This window comes from Oncorhynchus tshawytscha, linkage group LG12, assembly GCF_018296145.1.
Source record: "Oncorhynchus tshawytscha isolate Ot180627B linkage group LG12, Otsh_v2.0, whole genome shotgun sequence".
Taxonomy (NCBI): Eukaryota; Metazoa; Chordata; class Actinopteri; order Salmoniformes; family Salmonidae; genus Oncorhynchus; species Oncorhynchus tshawytscha.
Genome location: NC_056440.1, coordinates 24,734,838 through 24,759,671, shown reverse-complemented (window position 1 = coordinate 24,759,671; position 24,834 = coordinate 24,734,838). Strand labels below are relative to the sequence as shown.

Genomic DNA, 24,834 nt, shown 5'->3' with positions numbered 1-24,834 from the left:
CTCACACACACACACACTCACATTCTAATCCCAGAGGCCCTCGCTCTCTCCCTCTCACACACACACACACACACACACACTCACATTGTAATCCCAGAGGCCCTCTCTCTCTCCCTCTCACACACACACTCACATTGTAATCCCAGAGGCCTCTCTCTCTCCCTCTCCCTCTCACACACACACACTCACATTGTAATCCCAGAGGCCCTCTCTCTCTCCCTCTCCCTCTCCCTCACACACACACACATACTCACATTGTAATCCCAGAGGCCCTCTCCCTCTCCCTCTCACACACACACACTCACATTGTAATCCGAGGCCATCTCTCTCTCCCTCTCCCTCTCACACACACACACTCACATTGTAATCCCAGAGGCCCTCTCTCTCTCTCACACACACACACACACACACACACACACACACACACACACACACACACACACACACACACACTCACATTGTAATCCCAGAGGCCCCTCTCTCTCCCTCTCCCTCTCACACACACTCACATTGTAATCCCAGAGGTCCTCTCTCTCTCCCTCTCCCTCTCCCTCACACACACACACTCACATTGTAATCCCAGAGTCCTTCTCTCTCTCCCTCTCACACACACACACACTCACATTGTAATCCCAGAGGCCCTCTCTCTCTCCCTCTCCCTCACACACACACTCACATTGTAATCCCAGAGGCCCTCTCTCTCTCCCTCTCCCTCTCACACACACACACTCACATTGTAATCCCAGAGGCCCTCTCCCTCTCACACACACACACTCACACTCACATTGTAATCCCAGAGGCCCTCTCTCTCTCCCTCTCCCTCTCACACACACTCACATTGTAATCCCAGAGGTCCTCTCTCTCTCCCTCTCCCTCTCACACACACACTCACATTGTAATCCCAGAGGCCCTCTCTCTCTCCCTCTCCCTCTCACACACACACACACTCACATTGTAATCCCAGAGGCCCTCTCTCTCCCTCTCACACACACACACTCACATTGTAATCCCAGAGGAACTCTCTCTCTCACACACACACACACTCACATTGTAATCCCAGAGGCCCTCTCTCTCCCTCTCACACACACACACTCACATTGTAATCCCAGAGGCCCTCTCCATCTCCCTCTCCCTCACACACACATACTCACATTGTAATCCCAGAGGCCCTCTCTCTCCCTCTCACACACACACACTCACATTGTAATCCCAGAGGCCCTCTCCATCTCTCTCTCCCTCACACACACACATACTCACATTGTAATCCCAGAGGCCCTCTCTCTCTCCCTCTCACACACACACACTCACATTGTAATCCCAGAAGCCCTCTCTCTCTCTCACACACACACACTCACATTGTAATCCCAGAGGCCCTCTCTCTCTCCTCTCCCTCTCACACACACACACTCACATTGTAATCCCAGAGGCCCTCTCCCTCTCACACACACACACTCACACTCACATTGTAATCCCAGAGGCCCTCTCTCTCTCCCTCTCCCTCTCCCCACACACACACATACTCACATTGTAATCCCAGAGGCCCTCTCTCTCTCCCTCTCACACACACACTCACATTGTAATCCCAGAGGCCCTCTCCCTCTCTCACACACACACACACACACACACACACACACACACACTGTAATCCCAGAGGCCCTCTCCCTCTCCCTCACACATACTCACATTGTAATCCCAGAGGCCCTCTCTCTCCCTCTCACACACATACTCACATTGTAATCCCAGAGGCCCTCTCCCTCACACACACACACATACTCACATTGTAATCCCAGAGGCCCTCTCTCTCTCCCTCTCACACACACACTCACATTGTAATCCCAGAGGCCCTCTCCCTCTCACACACACACACACACATTGTAATCCCAGAGGCCCTCTCTCTCTCCTCTCCCTCACACATACTCACATTGTAATCCCAGAGGCCCTCTCTCTCTCCCTCTCACACACACATACTCACATTGTAATCCCAGAGGCCCCTCTCCCTCTCCCCACACACACACACACACACACACACACACACATACTCACATTGTAATCAGAGAGGCCCTCTCTCTCTCCCTCTCACACACACACACATTCCCATTCTAATCCGAGGCCCTCTCACTCTCCCTCTCACACACACACATATACTCACATTCTAATCCCAGAGGCCCTCTCACTCTCCCTCTCACACACACTCACATTGTAATCCCAGAGGTCCTCTCTCTCTCCCTCTCCCTCTCACACACACACTCACATTGTAATCCCAGAGGCCCTCTCTCTCTCCCTCTCCCTCTCACACACACACACACTCACATTGTAATCCCAGAGGCCCTCTCTCTCTCCCTCTCACACACACACACTCACATTGTAATCCCAGAGGAACTCTCTCTCTCACACACACACACACTCACATTGTAATCCCAGAGGCCCTCTCTCTCTCCCTCTCACACACACACACTCACATTGTAATCCCAGAGGCCCTCTCCATCTCCCTCTCCCTCACACACACACATACTCACATTGTAATCCCAGAGGCCCTCTCTCTCTCCCTCTCACACACACACACTCACATTGTAATCCCAGAGGCCCTCTCCATCTCTCTCTCCTCACACACACACATACTCACATTGTAATCCCAGAGGCCCTCTCTCTCTCCCTCTCACACACACACACTCACATTGTAATCCCAGAGGCCCTCTCTCTCTCCCTCTCCCTCACACACACACTCACATTGTAATCCCAGAGGCCCTCTCTCTCTCCCTCTCCCTCTCACACACACACACTCACATTGTAATCCCAGAGGCCCTCTCCCTCACACACACACACTCACACTCACATTGTAATCCCAGAGGCCCTCTCTCTCTCCCTCTCCCTCTCACACACACTCACATTGTAATCCCAGAGGTCCTCTCTCTCTCCCTCTCCCTCTCACACACACACTCACATTGTAATCCCAGAGGCCCTCTCTCTCTCCCTCTCCCTCTCACACACACACACTCACATTGTAATCCCAGAGGCCCTCTCTCTCTCCTCTCACACACACACACTCACATTGTAATCCCAGAGGAACTCTCTCTCTCACACACACACACACTCACATTGTAATCCCAGAGGCCCTCTCTCTCTCCCTCTCACACACACACTCACATTGTAATCCCAGAGGCCCTCTCCATCTCCCTCTCCCTCACACACACACATACTCACATTGTAATCCCAGAGGCCCTCTCTCTCTCCCCTCACACACACACACTCACATTGTAATCCCAGAGGCCCTCTCCATCTCTCTCTCCCTCACACACACACATACTCACATTGTAATCCCAGAGGCCCTCTCTCTCTCCCTCTCACACACACACACTCACATTGTAATCCCAGAAGCCCTCTCTCTCTCACACACACACACTCACATTGTAATCCCAGAGGCCCTCTCTCTCTCCCTCTCCCTCTCACACACACACACTCACATTGTAATCCCAGAGGCCCTCTCCCTCTCACACACACACACTCACACTCACATTGTAATCCCAGAGGCCCTCTCTCTCTCCCTCTCCCTCTCCCTCACACACACACACACATACTCACATTGTAATCCCAGAGGCCCTCTCTCTCTCCCTCTCACACACACACTCACATTGTAATCCCAGAGGCCCTCTCCCTCTCTCACACACACACACACACACACACACACACACACACACTGTAATCCCAGAGGCCCTCTCCCTCTCCCTCACACATACTCACATTGTAATCCCAGAGGCCCTCTCTCTCTCCTCTCACACACACATACTCACATTGTAATCCCAGAGGCCCTCTCCCTCACACACACACACATACTCACATTGTAATCCCAGAGGCCCTCTCTCTCTCCCTCTCACACACACACTCACATTGTAATCCCAGAGGCCCTCTCCTCTCTCACACACACACACACACATTGTAATCCCAGAGGCCCTCTCTCTCTCCCTCTCCCTCACACATACTCACATTGTAATCCCAGAGGCCCTCTCTCTCTCCCTCTCACACACACATACTCACATTGTAATCCCAGAGGCCCTCTCTCCCTCTCCCTCACACACACACACACACACACACACACACACATACTCACATTGTAATCAGAGAGGCCCTCTCTCTCTCCCTCTCACACACACACACATTCCCATTCTAATCCGAGGCCCTCTCACTCTCCCTCTCACACACACACATATACTCACATTCTAATCCCAGAGGCCCTCTCACTCTCCCTCTCACACACACACATACTCACATTGTAATCCGAGAGGCCCTCTCTCTCTCCCTCTCACACACACACACATACTCATATTGTAATCCCAGAGGCCCTCTCTGTATAAAGAAATAATGGGAAGTATACAGATATGTCATCCAACTGTGTGACAGCTTGGCATCCATCCCACTGCTGCCATTATTATAGGCCAAGGCTCTCAATCTCTTCTCTACAGCACATAGCATTTTATCATTCTGGAGGTGGTAGGAGATACTGTATATTTAACCTATGTCACATACAATACATGTACAGTAGATATAGAAGGATTGTAAGGGGTTGGTGGTCAATTACACATTGATATATGGTTGAGTGAGAGTATTCAGCAAAGCAAATTGCCCTAACAAGGCAAAGCCCTGTATACAGTAGCTGATACATAATGCATTTGTACAGTATTTTCCACAGGCAAGATAAGGTTGTACAACAGTCTAAAAAGCTGAGTCATGATGCTGCATTATTTTTATTGCATTACAACCTGTAATTTAAAAGGATTTTTATTTGCATTTCATGTAATGGACATACACAAAATAGTCCAAATTGGTGAAGTGAATTGAAAGAAAAAAGAAGAAAAAAACTTGTTTAAAAAAATTCAAAAAAATAAAAAAACGGAAAAGTGGTGTATTCACGCCCTTTACTATGGAGCCGCTAAATAAGATCTGGTGCAACTAATTACCTTCAGAAGTCACATAATTAGTTAAATAAAGTCCACCTGTGTGCAATGTAAGTGTCACATGATCTCAATATATAAACACCTATTCTGAAAGGTCCCAGAGTCTACAACACCACCAAGCAAGCGGCACCATGAAGACCAAGGTGAGGGACAAAGTTGTGGAGAATTGCAGATCAGGGTTGGGTTATAAACAAATTGCAGAAACTTTGAACATCCCACGGAGCACCATTAAATCCGTTATAATTTTTTTTAAAGAATATGGCACGACAACAACAAACCTGCCAAGAGAGGGCCACCCACCAAAACTCACGGACCAGGCAAGGACCACTTAGGACCACTTTAAGCCGTACACTCCACATAGCTGGGCTTTATGGAAGAGTGGTTAGAAAAAAGCCATTGCTTAAAGAAAAAAATAAGCAAAAACATTTGGTGTTCACCTAAAGGCATGTGGGAGACTCCCCAAACATATGGAAGAAGGTACTCTAGTCAGATGAGACTAAAATATAGCTTTTTGGCCATCAAGGAAAACGTTATGTCTGGCGCAAACCCTACACCTCTCATCACCCCGAGAACACCATCCACACAGTGAAGCATGGTGGTGGCAGTATCATGCTGTGGGGATGTTTTTCCATCGGCAGGGACTGGGAAACTGGTCAGAATTGAAGGAATGATGGATGACTCTAAATACAGGGAAATTCTTGAGGGAAACCTGTTTCAGTCTTCCAGAGATTTGAGACTGGGATGGAGCTTCACCTTCCAGCAGGACAATGACCCTAAGCATACTGCCAAAGCAACAATCGCATGGTTTAAGGGGAAACATTTAAATGTCTTGGAATTGCCTAGTCAAAACCCAGACCTCAATCCAATTGAGAATACTGTGGTATGACTTACAAATGGCTGTACACCAGCAGAACCCATCCAACTTGAAGGAGCTGGAGCAGTTTTGCCTTGAAGAATGGGCAAAAATCCCAGTGGCTAAATGTGCCAAGCTTTATAGAGACATACCTCAAGATACTCGCAGCTGTAATTGCTGCAAAAGGTGGCTCTACAAAGTATTGACTTTGGGGGGGTGAATAGTTATGCATGCTCAAGTTTTCTGTTTTTTTAAATCTTATTTCTTGTTTGTTTCACAATAAAAAATATTTTGCATCTTCAAAGTTGTCACTGGTGGGTGTAGCTGGTGCATGGAAGTCAGGCGCAGGAGAGCAGAGATAAATGGGCAAAGCACTTTACTAGGCAATCATAATACAGAACGCAACCGCGTGACAAAACAAATGCCCACAGAACAAGTGAGGCAGCAAAAGTACAAAACCCAAGTACAGAGTACCGGCTGCCACAAAGCACGGGTATAAAACAAAACCTGGCGTAAACCAGCCGGAAGCGTGCCAACCTTGACAATAAACAATACCCCACACAGACATGGAGGAAACAGAGGGCTAAATACACATGTTAATTAGTAGGAGATGTAAACCACGTGTGCAGGAAGACAAGACAACACAAATGGAAAATGAAAGGTGGATCGGCGATGGCTAGAAGACCGGCAACGTCGACCGCCGAACAAGGAGAGGAACCGACTTCGGCGGAAGTCGTGACAAAAGTGGTCATGTTGTGTAAATCAAATGATACACAACCCCAAAAATCTATTTTAATTCCAGGTTGTAAGGCAAGAAAATAAGAAAAATGTCAAGGAGGGTGAATACTTTCATAAGCCACTGTACATACATATTAAAAATAAAAACAGAAAAAAGCGTATTTACATAAGTATTCAGACCCTTTGCTATGAGACTAAATTGAGCTCAGGTGCATCCTGTTTCCATTGATCATCTTTGAGATGTTTCTACAACTTGATTGGAGTCCACCTGTGGTAAATTCAATTGATTGGACATTATTTGGAAAGGCACACACCTGTCTATATAAAGATCCACAGTTGATAGTGCATGTCAGAGCAAAAACCAAGCCGTGAGGTCGAAGGAATTGTTCGTAGAGCTCCGAGTCAGGGTTAAGCACAGATCTGGGGAAGGGTACCAAATAATGTCTGCAGCATTGAAGGTCCCCAAGAAGACTGAGGCCTTCATCATTCTTAAGTGGAAGAAGGTGGGAACCACCAAGACTCTTCCTAGAGCTGGCTGTCCAGCCAAACTGAGCAATTGGGGGAGCAGGGCCTTGGTCAAGGAGGTGACCAAGAACCCAATGGTTTCTCTGACAGAGCTCCAGAGTTCCTCTGTAGAGAGGGGAGAGCCTTCCAGAAGGACAACAATCTCTGCAGCACTCCACCAATCATTCCTTTATGGTAGAGTGGCCAGATGGAAGCCACTCCTCAGTAAAAGGCACATGACAGCCCACTTGCAGTTTGCTAAAAAGCACTTAAAAGACTCTCAGACCACGAGAAACAAGATTCTCTGATCTGATGAAGGTAAGATTGAGCTCTTTGGCCTGAATGCCAAGTGTCACGTCTGGAGGAAACCAGGCACCATCCCTATGGTGAAGCATGATGGTGGCAGTATCATGCTGTGGGGATGTTTTTCAGTAGCCAGGACTGGGAGTCTAGTCAGGATCGAGGGAAAGATGAACAGAGCATAGTACAGAGAAATCCTTGATGAAAACCTGCTCCAGAGCACTCAGGACCTCAGACTGGGGGTGAAGGTTCACCTTCCAACAGGACAACAACCCTAAGCACACAGCTAAGACAACGCAGCAGTGGCTTCGGGACAAGTCTCTGAATGTCCTTGAGTGGCCCAGCCAGAGCCTGGACTTGAACCCAATCGATCTCTGGAGAGACCTGAAAGTAGCTGTGCTGTGACGCTCCCCATCCAACCTGACAGAGCTTGAGAAGATCTGCAGATAATGGGAGAAACTCCCGAAATATAGGTGTGCGTCATATCCAAGAAGATCAAATGACACTGACACTTGTTATTAGTGGGAATTGATGTACCTAGAAACCAGTTTACCATTTCCTACCCAGCAGTCACTGGGAGAGAGGCTCTGCAGGGACAGACAGAGGGGCTGTGAAATACAGAGCATGCACAGCATGTAAACCAATCAGACAACTAGGATATACAGTTGAAGTCGGAAGTGTACATACACTTAGGTTGGAGTCATTAAAACTCATTTTTCAAGCACTCCACACATTTCTTGTTAACAAACTGTAGTTTTGGCACGTTGGTTGGGACATCTACTTTGTGCATGACACAAGTCATTTTTCCAACAATTGTTCACAGACAGATTATTTCACATATAATTCACTGTATCACAATTCCAGTGGGTCAAAACTTTGCTTTGCTGCAGGAGCAACTGCACTTCACAAAATAGATGGCATCATGAGGAAGGAAAATTGTGTATATATTGAAGAAAGACATCAGTCAGGAAGTTAAAGCTTGGTTGCAAAATCGTCTTCCAAATGGACAATGACACCAAGCATACTTCCAAAGTTGTGGCAAAATAGTTTAAGGACAACAAAGTCAAGGTACTGGAGTGGCCATCACAAAGCCCTGACCTCAATCATATAGAAAATCTGTGGGCAGAACTGAATAAGCGTGTGCGAGCAAGGAGGCCTAAAAACCTGACTCAGTTACACCAGCACCAGCTATTTTCATCAGTACATTTTGATAGAGGAACTAGTGAGTTTATTTGCAGGAGTGTATTAAACACAAGGTAACAGTGAAGGAGTGTATTAAACACAAGGTAACAGTGAAGGAGTGTATTAAACACAAGGTAACAGTGAAGGAGTGTATTAAACACAAGGTAACAGTGAAGGAGCGTATTAAACACAAGGTAACAGTGAAGGAGCGTATTAAACACAAGGTAACAGTGAAGGAGCGTATTAAACACAAGGTAACAGTGAAGGAGCGTATTAAACACAAGGTAACAGTGAAGGAGTGTATTAAACACAAGGTAACAGTGAAGGAGTGTATTAAACACAAGGTAACAGTGAAGGAGCGTATTAAACACAAGGTAAACACAAGGTAACAGTGAAGGAGTGTATTAAACACAAGGTAACAGTGAAGGAGTGTATTAAACACAAGGTAACAGTGAAGGAGTGTATTAAACACAAGGTAACAGTGAAGGAGTGTATTAAACACAAGGTAACAGTGAAGGAGTGTATTAAACACAAGGTAACAGTGAAGGAGTGTATTAAACACAAGGTAACAGTGAAGGAGTGTATTAAACACAAGGTAACAGTGAAGGAGCGTATTAAACACAAGGTAACAGTGAAGGAGCGTATTAAACACAAGGTAACAGTGAAGGAGCGTATTAAACACAGGGTAACAGTGAAGGAGTGTATTAAACACAAGGTAACAGTGAAGGAGTGTATTAAACACAAGATAACAGTGAAGGAGTGTATTAAACACAAGGTAACAGTGAAGGAGCGTATTAAACACAAGGTAACAGTGAAGGAGCGTATTAAACACAAGATAACAGTGAAGGAGTGTATTAAACACAAGGTAACAGTGAAGGAGTGTATTAAACACAAGGTAACAGTGAAGGAGTGTACCACCTCATATAAATAACACTTTCCTAAATAGATCCCTACCCAACCCTGTCCACCCTTACCCTTAATATAACCCATCCACCATACAGGACAACAGAGTTACAGCAAATGTTTCTATGTTTTAAAAGTCAACTCGGCGATCGCATGATTGTTGATGACTACAGGCTAGCACACTTGGCAAATGATGACACAGCCAAAATGAAAACAAAAAAGGAGAAGAGAAAGGGAACAATGTGAACATTAGCCGAACGCACGCACACACACACCACTAAGGCTGATCATCAGTCCAGAGCATGTACAGTGCCTTCAGAAAGTATTCATACGCCTTGGTTTATTACACATTTTGTTACAGCCTGAATTTAAAATGAATATATATTGTTTAAGTATCTCACCCATCTACACACAATACCCCATAATGACAAAGTGAAAACATATTTGTAGAAATGTTTATTGAAAATGAAATACAGAAATATCTCATTGACATAAGTATAACAACCTTTGGAATAAGTCAAGGGGTCACTGTATAACTGTGGACCTGGTTGAGTGGATTGGCTGCAGCCCAGCAGTAGACACATATCCCAGCCAAGCGAGAGAGAGAGAAGAGAGAGAAGAGAGAGAAGAGAGAGAAGAGAGAAAGAGAGAGAGAGAGAGAGAGGAGGGAAGATAGAGAGGAGGGAATATAGAGAGAGAGGAGAGAGGGAGACAGAGAAAGGGTTAGATTAAAATTAGGAGAGAAAGGGGATAGCAACAGATGGAGAGCGATCAAGGGAGAAAGAGGGAGAAAATAAGTGCATTTATTTATTATTTATTTATCCAGACGTGTCAATTGAGAACAAATGTGTATTTACAATGATGGCAAAGAAAGAGGGAGATAGAGAAGAGAAGACCTCTGAAGTGCTATCTGCCTGCTGTTGAAGTAAATCTAATGAGTGTTTTCCACATCTGCTCCTGATGAGAACTTCCAGTTTTTCACTGAGAAAAACAAACTTTCAAATCACCCAACCTGGCAACCAATAAACATAAACAAATCTGGCAACCCCACAGTTTATAAACCAGAACACAGTTTATGGACCATAACATGCAAGAACCAAAACACAAAAAATACTAAACAGGGGGGAAATCATTTTAACTTTAAATGTATTCTTATTTATCCAGACCAGTCACATTAAAATGAAATATGTTCTTCAACAACAGAGTGAGAGAGAGAAGGAGAGAGAGATTAAACTACAAGTTGTTTTCAGGCCAACTCGTACATTTAATCATATACATATATGGACCAGAACACTATAATGTGCAAAAGCCAGGACACCAAATTACCCGAAAACACTCTCTATAGCTTTAGTTATCCAGGCTCATCTCATTTATGTCAAATATGTTTATCGGGGACTTGGTGTGAAGAGAGATGAGAATACAGGGGAGAGTGTAGAAAGATGGTGCCACATGTCCCTATTCCTCAACCACAATGTAGACCGTAGCCAGAGGTCTTAACATCAAACACGATGTATTAATACAGTCTTAATATTTCTGTTTGCCTCATCTGAAAGATGAAAGGAATTATTCATCTATCGTCTTCCTTTTTAGGCTTTGCCTGTTCAAAACACTGCTCCCAAACCCTACACTAATGTTTAATTACACATGTCTATTAATTTTACATGGAAAATCTTTTGAACTGCTTCTAACCCTCCAGTAGGCCGTTCCCTGCAGACTGGATGGACGGAGTCTGATGTTGTTCTGGCAATGTTGTTGTGTTTTCCTAAAACAGTAAACAGTTTGTCTCTCATGAGGATGAGTGGGATGTTATTGTCACTTTCTTAGACAGCAATGAATAAATCTGTCAGGGAGAGAGCGAGAGAGAGAGAGAGAGAGAGAGAGAGAGGTGAGAGAGAGAGAGAGAGAGAGAGAGAGAGAGAGAGAGAGAGAGAGGAGAGAGAGAGAGAGAGAGAGAGAGAGAGAGAGAGAGAGAGAGAGGTGAGAGAGAGAGAGAGAGAGAGAGAGAGAGAGAGAGAGAGAGAGAGAGAGAGAGAGAGAGCGAGAGAGAGAGAGAGAGAGAGCGAGAGAGAGAGAGAGAGAGAGAGAGAGAGAGAGAGAGAGAGAGAGAGAGAGAGAGAGAGGTGAGAGAGAGAGAGAGAGAGAGAGAGAGAGAGAGAGAGAGAGAGAGAGAGAGAGGTGAGAGAGGAAAAAAGAGGCGGGGAGAGAGTGTTTATGTGTCTGACAGAAAGGACAACAGGAGTTTCATGATTTGACGTCTTGCCCCTCAAGGCGCTGGTGGGTCATGAGTCATAGATTCAGAGTGTATTGCCTAGTGCATAGTGTGCAGAGTTCAGTGGGGTATGAATGAGCAGGGAGTGAGTGCACACTTTGACAAGCCCTCTGAGTCTAAGAGGAGACAGCCACTCAAAGAACTTAACCGGCTGCCCTGCGTCGAGAGTGAGAGAGAAAGTTACAAACACAGAGCAATACAGTGCTCTCTCAGACCTCACACACATGCACAGATGCACACAAAACCAACACGCACACATACACACACATTGTATGACAATAAAAACCTCTACTACAAAGGAACACACAAATACAAAGAAAATCAGGACCAGAAACCCATTTAACAGCCCCAGGCCAATCCTGTCTCATATCATAGCCTCCACCTCTCAACATCGGCCATCACCATTGGCTGCTGAGCCCAGGAGAGGGAGTATAAAGAGCTCATACACCCTTCATGTAGAAATGTGCCTTATTGCCATTGTCTGGGTTTGTAAGAGATGCAAGATTTTTCTTCCATTAAGCTATGACTCTCAATGTTCTGTCCATATAACTTCCCCCCAGTGCCTCCAGGCCGATACAAGAGACCAATACAACCACACACACACACACAGTGGGTTACTGTAAGGGTGAGACAGCACCATTAGCTAAGACTAAACAATGTTTCTTTTACAACGCCAGATGTCATCTAAGAAGACAAGCTCTCTCTCCTCTCACTCTCCCCCTCTCTCTCTCCTCTCACTAACTCACTCCATCCGGTAGGCCATCATTGTAAATAAGAATGTTATTAACTGACTTGCCTAGTTAAATTAAGGTAAAAAAAAAAAAATCCTCTCATCCCATCTTCACAAGCTAAGCTAGGTCCGTTATGGCACCAGACACATGGAGTCATACTAGAGGCATCCAGGCTATGGTCTTTATCTACAGCCCTGAGTTCAAACAACCAGGTGTATGTCATTGGCACAGAAAGATAATGTCTTGCTGTGGTCCTGGGGCCAACAAGGATACTCTCAAGGATATGTACTTTGGAACTCAGCCAGTTACTGAGAAAAGACTGCAGGCAAAGGAGAGAGGGCTCTAACAAGCAGCACACACTCACAATCTCTCGCATACACACACACACACACTCATTACTACTCCGAGTGCAGGGTTAAGTAACCAGATATAGCTGTGGTTCCATGTCTAGGCACTGAGACAAGTGCTTGTCAGATTTATTAACTGTCAAACCGGGTGTCAGGAGGATTCTGTATAGTAAAGCGTAAAGCATTGGCTTGGCTGTTGATTGAGAAATATCTGAGGTAAGAGTTATAGACAAGAGCATTTTACCTGATTGCTTTTATCTCACTGAGTCATAGCGACTCCTTCTCTGAGAGTAGATCAGTTCCTAGGGTACCACAGTGTGATTTCAACACACACTCATCTACTATACATACATACACAAGCCATTAATCAAAATAACTAACTATTCTTGGTCTCCCCCTAAATTTGCACCCATAGATTCAGACAGGATGAAAAACAGAGAAAGAGAGAGAAATATATTCTATAGAGTAATCAACTGGCTTTAAAGAGTGGAGTGTACAACTACACAAACAGATGAAATAAGAGTTGGGCTGACAGAGAGAGAGAAGAAAGATGGAGCCTGTTTCGGCTGTTAGCGTTCCCAGCCAGCTTGTCTGGTTAGTCTGGTTGAAAGGATAGGAAGGGAGGGAAGAGGCCAGGCGGGTTTCTCCAATCTAACATCTAGATGGATGGCCTCATTTATATGTACCAATAGCTGAGAGGAGGAGAGCCTGGAGAGACTGTGTGTGATATGGCACCATAGGTTGTTAGGATTGTGAAAGGATATCTACAGAGGAAAAGGTTGCACAAACCTGCAGTACCAAAGAGTACTGTATGAAACTGTGCATGCTGGCCGGTTTTACAGCTGGAACAACATTACTACAGTACAAGGTTTGTCAGGGTCACTGTGGTCTCTTGTCAAGGCTGTAATCAATAGAGTGGTGGCCTCTCCATGAGGGTGCCTCTCAAGGCCTCGAAATGCACCAGCCTGCCCTGCCTCACTCTAATCACACACAAAGTGTGGTGGTGGGGGGTTAATGAGTTTCAAATGCAACAAGGTTCAGTCTGAGGTTACTTTGACGAACCAATATGCGTAATATCCTATGGAAGAGTATGTATGGGATATGAGCCTATGTTATAACTGCATACTGCAGCATTACTAAGAGTCTGTATGAGTTTGTATATTACTACTGCATTAGTCAACCTAGTCCTCCACTATAACAGACCTGATTCTGCCCTTTTATACAGGCACTCACACCACTGAGGAATATGTTTATTGTGAATCTCATGCTTTCTACACATAGGCCTAGTGTATGGCAGTTTTGTAATCAAACTACTGAAACCAAATGGCATATCAATGGTTTATGTATAGTATAAGCACAACCCTAGATTCCTGAAGCCTTAATTGAACTTAATAGCATTATCGAATGACAGCATCTCTCTCCTTCAGCATGGTCTACATTTAAATATATCCAGTGTGATGTGGTTGAAGGTAACTAGCAGTGATCACTAGACTAGATCAGAGTAATAGAATGTCAGTGCACTGATCCGACCGTAGCAGTTTGGGGCTACGGAGAGAGACCCTGCCAGCCAGGCAGGATAAGGACACAAGTAGAAAACAGATTCTTTCATTCAGTGCTTGAGAATGTCTTAAGTCCTCGCTCTACCAGTATCCCTCACAGCAGTGGAGGTTTCAGAGATGAAGGCTACTAGCCTACTACTACTAATGGGGAGATGTCTGAGCTACTCAATACTCATTTTAGAGACATTCTCCTGCTCAGTACACAGTGCTTGGGTTATTATATTTGATCCTCATCCAATGCTTGTTATGGTCTTTCTTAAGAGACAGAGGTGGTGGTTTTGGGTGGTTTTACTTCAAAAGACATTCCAGTCCAATTTCAGAGTTATTAGTTTTAATTTTACTGTGTGAAGGGGGCAGTCCCGAGGAGAAACATGTAATTTTAGAGAAGGATACACCCGAGAAAGATGACTGTGTCTGCTGCCTAAAAGAACAGGGCTGCAGAGTGGGGACTACATGTCTTGGCCTGCTAAGAGTCTGCCTGTTAATTCCTCTGAACCAGATGGAGATGCAGATGCTCTTTGTCATCACAGGTAAATTGCACAATAACATGAATGAAGGATCTGTATATCCTAACATATGCAGGTAAACATTTCAGCATTCCCCAGTCCTTCTACCTGAGTAACCACTGTCTGCCGCTGAGGGGGGAAATGAGGGGTGTTGGCTTTGTGGTGTCCTTTCACAACCCGGCAGTTGTTTTGCAATACAGTTTTAGAAGGCTAGTGTTACAACAGTCAGTTACAGAAAAGATCATAAGATAATTTCATAATCATCCATTTTAAAGTATATTCGAAATCGTATTCATTAGAATCTAAATAATATTAAGTTAATAATAAAGCCTACAATTCAACAGTTCCATGTAGCCTACTAGTCTAAAAAGAGTTCACTATTTTGTCATGCGCTCTACGGGCAGCTAAGCAAATCGCCTCTTTATTGAAATGCAAACATACTGACAATAATAACACCGAAGACTAGCATATTCCAACTTTTGTTGTGAATTAACTGTTGAACACAATACATGACAGTTGTAACTTATTCTAGTGCACGGCTTCCAATGAAACACCGTCAGTACATCATTTACAACAACCCCTGGCTGTCAAGTGAAAGTGACATGATCAGAAACAATGTTACTTTACTCTACATGCTAATGCTTTCTCTCCACGACGATGCGCTATACGGTAAAGTCACTTTAGTGTGTATCTGAAAAATGTTAAGTCATCTCTATTGGCAATAGGTGGTGTCTGAACAAAGGATGACAAAACTTACCTGCTAGAATTGCCTTCCCTGGGTGAGTTAATTTCGCGTTTCCTCCAGGTGCCGCCGCCGCCAGACACCTGGGTCTGTGAAAGAGGCTGGTGAATTTACTGTTTCCTTCCATTGTCAATAAATAATTTAACCAATATCTATCTAGCTATAAACTAAGTCTACGAAAGTCCTTAAACTAGTTTCTAGTTGATATAACGTTCAGTGCATTCCATGGATATGTCAGACATCCGCTGTATGTGGACAGTAAGCTACTACACAGCTCGCAGTTGCGGGGAGAAAGCCTATCTATCCCTGGGGTGGAGGGAGGAGACGGGGCATTTTCGTTCCACACCAGGAGAAGGGCGGGGCTCTGTCTCTCTCTAGTCTAGGCGCGTCACATCCTTGTACGCGTCAACTCTCAAAAATGAATACATTAGCAAACATACATTTCTCAGTTCAGAAAACAAACACACAGCGATGTAAATTAAAGTATCAGCCCCAGTAGAGAGCGTAATGTTGAAATAGCACCTTCCTCCACCCTGCTCCCATCAGAGCAAGAGAGCCGTGGTACAAAGGCGCTTCAGACACAACACCATCAATCAAGTGGTGTGACTCAGTGACATCCATCCCCCTTATAGGCTACATCCATGAGAAGACTGCATCCACAACAATATTCATACAGATATCTGTCTTGCTATGAATAGAAAAATCGTATAAAAATAAAGTTTAAACCATCAACCATTTTCTTTTGTTCCTAACCTCACTTACAAATAAGACCTATGCTTACATAATACATGTTTTACCATAACCAATTTTTCACTTATCTATTCTGATTATCAAGTTGAATAGATGCTGCTTTGCATTGATGTAGTCGGTACAGAAGGCCTAGTACAACAGGTGTACAAATAGGCAGTTTCTCAATCAGTAGCAGTTCCCAGGATGAGGACAAAGTAGTCTGGCCTGGTTACAGAACTATATGTGCTTTTACAAACTCCCCTGACTTATGTCATAGGAATAGCTAGGCTGCTAGAGGATTTCTGCAGTGCAAGACAAAGACCAGTTGGATAGAACAGAAACATACCTTCTGGAGAAATACAGTCCATTGTATAGTATTGATTGCATTGTCAGAACTAAAAGAAGCAAGAACATCCTTGAAGTGGCGAAAACCGCTCAACACCAAACCTAATCTCAAACGTTTGTTAATGACCTATGCTCCCCAAGGCAGGAAGTCAGATTTCATTGTCAACTTACTCCATACAATTTGCTTGAACTATTCATCATAAGGGCCACACAATGACATAACACTTCATGAACAGCCGGGAGGGACAGTGTCATAAGCTGAGATGAACCATTGTGACAGTCTGTGCCAGTGTTATGTAGGCCTTATGACCAAAGGTTCTTAGGAAAAGCCAGAGTTAATAGTATGACAATGCAAACATATGGTATTACCACAAACATCCAAGTTCCCTCTGGGGTTACTACTAGGAGCATTGTGAAATGATCACAGCCAGATAATGTGTGTGTAAACTTTATTATCCTTGAGAACGCTTGTCTTGAACAGAGAGTAATGTGTGTACACAGGTCAGATTTCAGTGTTTTCTACGAACCTCAATCCAACATTTGTACAATATCATGGCGCAGCTCCGGATGCATGAGGCCAGATTTACCCATAAACCATGGCAGTAGTTTTCCAGAATATTCTCACTAGACATGTGCTACTTGAACAGGAAGAAAACAAACCCTAGAATGTTGGCTGCTGCAAGCAATCGTTCTGAAGAGTTTAATGTTTGTATTCTGCTCTTTTTGTAGTCATTTTCTTTTTTTTAAGTATCATGTTTATGACCAACTACAACAATACACTATAGACAATGCATACTGTATGGTATTCTATCATACTGAACTTCTTTCTTTAAGTACACAACATATCATAAATTCTACAATGTTTCTTCAGTACATGAAATAACTCTGGACCACTGGCACAGGGATATACAGGAGTTCTATTCCCTCTTATGTTTTTATTCTCCTTTGTGTAATATTGGACTTCCTTCACCTCCTGTTAGTTGGTGTCCATGGTGGGACAGTAAAGGCTTCAAAATACATTTGTTCAGCCTTGTACACAACATAGGTAATACTTGTTATTAAAATGCATAACATGGACATTGTGCTCCTGGTTGCATTGTTACAGCATTATATGTTTGGCAGCACATGCACAGACATCAGCATATAGCAGTTATGTTTCACATCATCATCATCATCATCAACTCCAGAGCTGTGGGATCGTGTGCCATACATCACAGTGTTAAGTGGAGAGACCCAAACGTCCATGTTGACCTAGATATTATCAGCTAGCACATGAGCATTTGGAGAGGAGAATCAATGCAAACCTTCCCAGTCTTGGTGTTGTCAACATATCCCTACATGCTTGATAAACTACACACAGTAAAAGTACACCATAATCCCAATAACTAGTGTTCCTAGTCCATAGTACTGTATAGTGTTGCGTCTTCAACACATAGTACCTGTTCAGATGGACAAACAAAAACTATTGAACAGAAACAGTCAAGAACCAAACGTAGGAGAGAGTGTGGTGAACCAAACGTAGGAGAGAGTGTGGTGAACCAAACGTAGGAGAGAGTGTGGTGAACCAAACGTAGGAGAGAGTGTGGTGAACCAAACGTAGGAGAGAGTGTGGTGAACCAAACGTAGGAGAGAGAATGGTGAACCAAACGTAGGAGAGATAGTGGTGAACCAAACGTAGGAGAGTGAGTGGTGAACCAAACGTAGGAGAGAGAGTGGTGAAACAAACATAGGAGAGAGTCGTGAAACAAACTTGAAAAATGACTCAGTTGACACCTCCTGTACAAGGCCAAGCTGTGCTCAGAGGGCAGGGGCACTCCGTGATGAGCCCTTCACCCACTCCCTCTCTGGCTCCTCAGTAAAAGTCTCCACTACCAGTACTCTATTATCATCTCTAGAAAAACAAATATTTTAAAAAGCTGCTCTATGGTTGATACAGTCTATGGAACAGTGATCGAATATACCTGGACAGAGTGGTGTACTGTACGTTAGCTTTTACCTGTTAGCTATTTTCTCTAGGAGCTAAGAGCTGTCGCCATGCTGTGCAGTGGTGAATGGGGGGGCTGGTCAGGCCAGCCTAAGTAGAGGGGTCAGTTAGCCTTGCTCTAGTCCATTGGACAGGGAGGGGGAGCAAGAGGAGGTGGGGAGTGAGAGGAGATGGGAGCAAAGAGGAGGTCTTTTTGGTTGAGTTGGGTGTGGTGGTGGTGGGGTTGAGGTTTGGAGTGTCCGGAGGTGGACTAGGTGTCTCACAGAGTAGAGAGATTGTGTATTTGGGGTTTCAAGGCAGGGAATCCATATTGAATCCATAAGCAAGCTGCATCTGTAATGTATTTGATCCCCGTGTAGGGTAAGTGTGATTCAGGTTGGGTAAGAGGGGTTGGGATGTGGGGTTACTGGGGCCTTATGCTCTACATGATCTGCAACCCAAATGGTCACCTTAAAGCCTATATAGGGCACTACTTCTGACTGGAGCACTATTGGCCCTGGTCAAAAGTAGTGCACAAAACAGGGAATAGTGTGCCATTTGAGATGCATGGACCCATGTTGTAGCCGTAGGGGGGCTGGGTGGGGTAGAGGTGGTCTACATGTTGTAGCCGTAGGGGGCTGGGTGGGGTAGAGGTGGTCTACATGTTGTAGCCGTAGGGGGCTGGGTGGGGTAGAGGTGGTCTACATGTTGTAGCCATAGGGGGCTGGGTGGGGTAGAGGTGGTCTACATGTTGTAGCTGTAGGGGGCTGGGTGGGGTAGAGGTGGTCTACATGTTGTAGCCGTAGGGGGCTGGGTGGGGTAGAGGTGGTCTACATGTTGCAGCTGTAGGGGGCTGGGTGGGGTAGAGGTGGTCTACATGTTGTAGCTGTAGGGGGGCTGGGTGGGGTAGCCTGGAGGAGTGTATCCATAGCCTCCTGGATATCCTGGCTGGGGAGCCACTGGAGCGGAACCTGCTGTCAACATCAGCTGTTGACCTGTATGTGTACACACACAAACACACACACAGTTATACATACAGGGTTGTCTATATTTCATCAGTAACACATAGCCGGCTTTCTAGCGTTACATTCAGAATCCATGACTCATTCCCCACCACAGAGGATTCCTTTAACAGGCTAGAAGGAACCGGAGCAGAAGGACTGGAGCCAGTTTGGGATTTTAAAAGCATCATAGACTGCACTACCGAACCTACCAAACACTATGGGGGTGGGTTCTGGGACTTTTTCCTCAGTCTTCCTTTGGCTTTCTGACTCCTCCAGTTTGTCCACCTGAGAACAGAGGGTAAGACAGGAGTCAGAGAGAGGAGCCAGTCAGCCGCATAATGGGTGAGCTCACTAGAATTTAAAAAAAAAAAAAAAAAAAAAAAAAAACTACAAATCTTAATGTTCTGCAGACAGAAATTAATTTATTGGTGTTAACTTTTGTCATGAAGACAACACTACACACAATATTATACACTACACCTTTCAATATCATACTTTATAGACTAGTATATAGCTCTACAGTGAGGATGCCTTAGAGAAGATATCATGCGGAACTGGTGAGAAACTTCACTACAGCTTTCCTTACAGGTGAGGAAGCGTCTTTAAAACTACTCTTTAAAACTACTCTTTATTAGCATTTCATTGTGTCTCCTGTTGAGGAGAAGCTCAGTCCATGCCAAGATACTGACAGTCCACTTTTATCCAATCTTAGAAAACACAAACACATCGCAGTCCAGGAGCAAAACAGACAAACCTAAATCATAACTTAGCATGCTTCTACTACAGGGCACTCCTTACCTAGCAAAATGCTACATTTCATCAATTCATCTAGAGCTGTTTATCAAAGGTATTTTGCTTGGTTAAGAGCATGCATCTTTATTTACCTTTTTACTGTAAGCGGTACATTTAACTGCTATCTTATCCAAGGCTAGTTTGTGGTCATTTTGTTAAAGTAAAATGTTCAGCAATCTTCCCAGGCAATGCTTCAGAAGTGTGAGAAGCACATGGTCAAATAAAGGCTAAATAAAACATAAATCAAGCAAGGATTCTGATGTGTTCAAGAGTCAAACAGAAATGTTTAATTTACGTCATGTAATACTCCTTGTATACGTCTTAGAAATCACTCCATCTACAGGTAGTTCAAAATGCTGCAGCTCTGCTTTTAACAGGCATCAGGAAATGTAACCATATTGCACCTGTTTTAGCTTTTCTATAGTGGCTACCAGTCACTTTTACAATCGATTTTCAAATTGTATTAATCACGTTTAAGGCTAGGAGTGGTTTAGCCCAATCCTATATCTCAGATCATTTATCTCCCTTTCGAGCCAGGACACAGCATGAGATCCTCTGGCAGGGCAACGTTGACCATTCCAAAGTCTAGGTTGAAAATAAAAGAACACTGGGCATTTGCCATTATTTACCATTGGACTTTGGAATGGATTTGCAGATTCAGTGCCTCTAAATCCCCACTGAGGACCCTTTCATAAAGATACTTTCATGTATGATTTATTAGCGTTTTTGTTTCATTGTCCTTCCTCTGGTCTTTGTTAGTACTTTTTATTGTATAATTTTATGACGGGAAGGACTTTGTTGCCTCTATTGAAAAGCGCTATACAAATAAAAGTATTATTAATAATAATAAATTCATGCAATTAAATCATTTTGAACAATTACAATGGAATAACTACAACGGTAAGAATTTCAGCAGCAGAAGGGAAAGAGACAAGGGAGTACAGGCCTCCTCTTATGATTCAAATCATTAAAGTGTAGAAAGCTAGTAGGGAATATGGTGCCACTTGGGGGACACACACAGTGTGTGGGAGAGGTGCATTTGGTTGTCTGTGGCTGTATACCTAGGGAATCTTCTCACTATGTGGTACTGTGCACTACACTGTTGTTAAAGCTATATGAGAATAGTACAACAGATCTGTATCTGCAGCAGGGGTCTGCGACTCCAGTCATCCAGGAAGCGTCACTGTGTCTGCAACACTTCATCTGCTGCCCATCTAACCAGGTGAGTACAGAGGAAACCAGCAGACCCTACAGCCCTGGAGCTGCTGACTACTAGCCTGGTCCAAGATCTGTTAGTACTATTGCCAACTCCATTGCCGTCATTGTCAGGCCAATATGTGACAAGGAGTTGGCATGATAGAACAAACAGATTGACACTCAGGCTAGCTGACTACTGATGTGGAGGATTACAGCACAGCACCTTCCAGAGTTGTGGACTGGAGTCACATAATGTGGACTCGAGTCACAAATTTGATGACTCGAGACTTGAGAGAAAATAAAAATAACTTGACTCAAGACTCGACTTTGACCTTATCTGGCCAGATTTCGTAATGTTTTGTCTGTCACTCATTTTGTAGAAGAGTTTATTTATGTGGATTATTCTACACAGCCAGAGGCAGTAGCTTCACACTTGCAAAAAAATCTGCAAAAGATTGTCTAGTGAAATGTACACTGATTGGAGCTAGTGAACGGATTGCTGATTTGCTGTACAAATGAGCAAATGTCAAATTGTGGAGAGAGAGGATTGCCATATTAAATAAAATAAATATGTATCTTCAAAAATGGTTTGGTGATCAAGAATATTACCTGTTTACTTTGCAAGCTCACCAGCAATGGAGCAATAACTACTAGCATGGGCCTACTGGTCTTTTGGTATGTAACAATTGCTTGAAATTGATCATTTACTGAAGCTTGCATTTGGAATTTGTTTTTAAAATGAATTATTACTGTGGCAAAGACGCACCATAGTCGCGGTCTTCACTTGCGGTCTCCAAGCTCCCGTAAGTAAAGTGCTTTTTCTCTTGTTGAAAATGTTTGCTTTTAATTTCAAACATTTAAATGCATAGGCCCCATGTGGTCAATCTATATTACATCTAATACCACAATAATTGCTGGCGTTTCATCATTCCATCCCTGTAGTTTATTGCAACACGTAGACATTTCTATTTCATGTTTGCTAGGCCTTTCATTTAGCCAACCATTTCTTACCCTCCGAGTGGCGGGATGTTTATTGTTGCACATGAACGTTCACAAGACTCATGGAGGTACAAGTTCTCTTCATTTCATTCAACGTATAGTTTCCTTTGTTCAAATTTCCCAGAGTTGCGTGTGTCTGTGTCCTACTACCACGTTCAAAACAACCGGAAACTCGGAAATCTCCGACTTCGGTACATTCAAGACAACTGGGAACTTGAAAAAAAGCGAGCTCCGACTCAACGGTCATTAAACTTGGGATGTCGGGACTCTATCTAGAGCTCCGACTTTCCAACATGATATCACTGACATCATGATTTAACCTTGTACTTTTCAGAGTTCCCAGTTGTCTTGAAAGCACCATTAGTCTCTGTCATTCTGGTTGTGCGTAACAGGAGCGTGCATGCCTCAGTGCCCATAGAAATAGGCCTGTGCTCCACACTTTGGAGTCAGAACGTTGAATAAAATAAAATTCTTCCATGTATGCATGGTGTTGAAATACCAATAATAATCATTACGTCTGATTAAGAGGAATGTACCAATGGATGTGGAAATTGCCTTTTACATTGTAGAACCATTATTGGTTGTAATTGCCAATTGGGAAATTGTATGGTCCTAGGGGCCAAGTGCTTTTATAATTTATGTAGACCTACCTGTTAGAGCTTTGGTTTCTCAAGGCGAGGCTGTACAGTCTTGCCCTCTACCTGGGTCTGTTCAGATAGGACAGGTTAAGCCCGATACAGAGGATATTTCTTTTGGGCTATTGATTGTGTATATTTGGAAAATCTACGTATACCTTTTGTAGGATATGGCACTTTCACCATTGGATTACCAAGGCCTGTAAATAAATCTACACTGAGCACATCAACCTGCCTTGCCTTCTGCTGATGTCATGCCCTCACGACTGATACATGTCCCTATTTTACAATTACATTGACTAGTCAAAATGTGTTGTAGACACACACACACACACACACACACACACATATATACATATATATATATACATATACACATATATATATATATATATATATATATGTTTTTTACTTGACAACTTGTGACTCGACTTGGAATTGACTCGAGTCGTGACCCATTCTACTTGTGACTCGAATAATAGTGACTTGGTCTCACCTTTGGCACCTTCTACCACGTGTTACTGTTCTACCACGTGTTACTGGTCTATGTTCTACCACGTGTTACTGGTCTATGTTCTACCACGTGTTACTGGTCTATGTTCTACCACGTGTTACTGTTAACTAGGAGCAAGCAGTCAGGGATTAGCAGTTAGAGGAGACCCGGGGGTGGCCAACCCTGGTCCTAGAGCACAGGAGGTTGGTGGCACCTTAATTGGGGAGGACAGGACCGTGGTAATGACTGGAGTGGAATGATATCAAACACATGGTTTCTATGTGCTTGATGCCTAGAGGTTTTTGTTTCAGCCCTGCACTTACACGCCTGATTCAGACTTCAATCTAGAAACACAATTTGCTGAATCAGGTGTGTTGGTGCTGGGCGGGAACATAACTTCACAGGGGGTGCAGGGTTCTCTAGGACCAGGGCTGGCCAGCACTCCCTCCAATATCACACTGTTCTACCATGGTAGGTTCCTACATCAGAAACCCAGGGTCTATGTTACAACAGAAAACAGACAGAACAAAAAAAGAAAGAATTAAAGATCCAGAGACCGTCACCTTCTCCGCAACCTCATCAACCTGGAAGAGAACCAAAAGTTCTTTGACCTCACATGGCTTGGGGTCAAAGGTTACAGGAAGTGGTGTCATGAGAGACTGCTTTAACTCTAGAGGAATGCTAGGGTTCCCCAATTTAGTGGCTCATGTTTTTAACTTAGTGAAGAAATACAAAATAATCAAGTTGTATAATTGTACAGAATCATTCTAGCCTTTGAAAAGAAACCTAGTGAAAGCATCCCCTAGCAGCATTATCACATCTTTAAGTAAACTTTCCACTACTTTCCTCTTCATTTGTATTCCCAAAAGTATTGCTTCATTTCTACCCTGTCTGTTAGCAGGAAGAGATCCATTATTTATCTTATATTTTACAACATTTTCACCCACTGAAAACAAATGTGATGTGTGTCCCAAATGGCACCCTATTCTCTATATAGTGCACCAATTTGACCAGGGCTCATGGGGTTCTGTTCAAAAGCAGTGGCAGGGTGCCATTTCGGACACAGCCTGTGCTTGCTGTGTTTACAGCAGGAC

At 43.9% G+C, this 24,834-nt stretch overlaps 2 protein-coding genes across 5 annotated transcripts in view; both read right to left on the bottom strand.

The window, feature by feature from the left end:
- The window catches only part of LOC112262773 (tricarboxylate transport protein B, mitochondrial), a 40,989-nt gene extending 25,076 nt beyond the window's left edge, over positions 1 to 15,913 (bottom strand). Inside the window, exon 1 of the mRNA XM_042331473.1 lies at positions 15,599 to 15,913. Within this exon, the coding sequence (XP_042187407.1) occupies positions 15,599 to 15,710 (112 nt within the window). The 5' untranslated portion in view covers positions 15,711 to 15,913. The remainder of the gene's footprint in view (positions 1 to 15,598) is intronic.
- Positions 15,914 to 17,089: 1,176 nt separating this feature from the next.
- The window catches only part of LOC112262770 (clathrin heavy chain 1), a 33,691-nt gene continuing 25,946 nt past the window's right edge, over positions 17,090 to 24,834 (bottom strand). For 2 of the 4 annotated variants that reach the window (XM_042331466.1, XM_042331467.1), the window contains 3 exons: positions 24,298 to 24,324; positions 19,834 to 19,909; positions 17,090 to 19,615 (listed from right to left, as the gene is read on the bottom strand). In XM_042331466.1, coding sequence (XP_042187400.1) covers positions 19,494 to 19,615; positions 19,834 to 19,909; positions 24,298 to 24,324 — 225 coding nt within the window. In that variant the 3' untranslated portion in view covers positions 17,090 to 19,493. The remainder of the gene's footprint in view (positions 19,616 to 19,833; positions 19,910 to 24,297; positions 24,325 to 24,834) is intronic. The other 2 variants (XM_042331468.1, XM_042331469.1) reach the window with 1 other exon arrangement.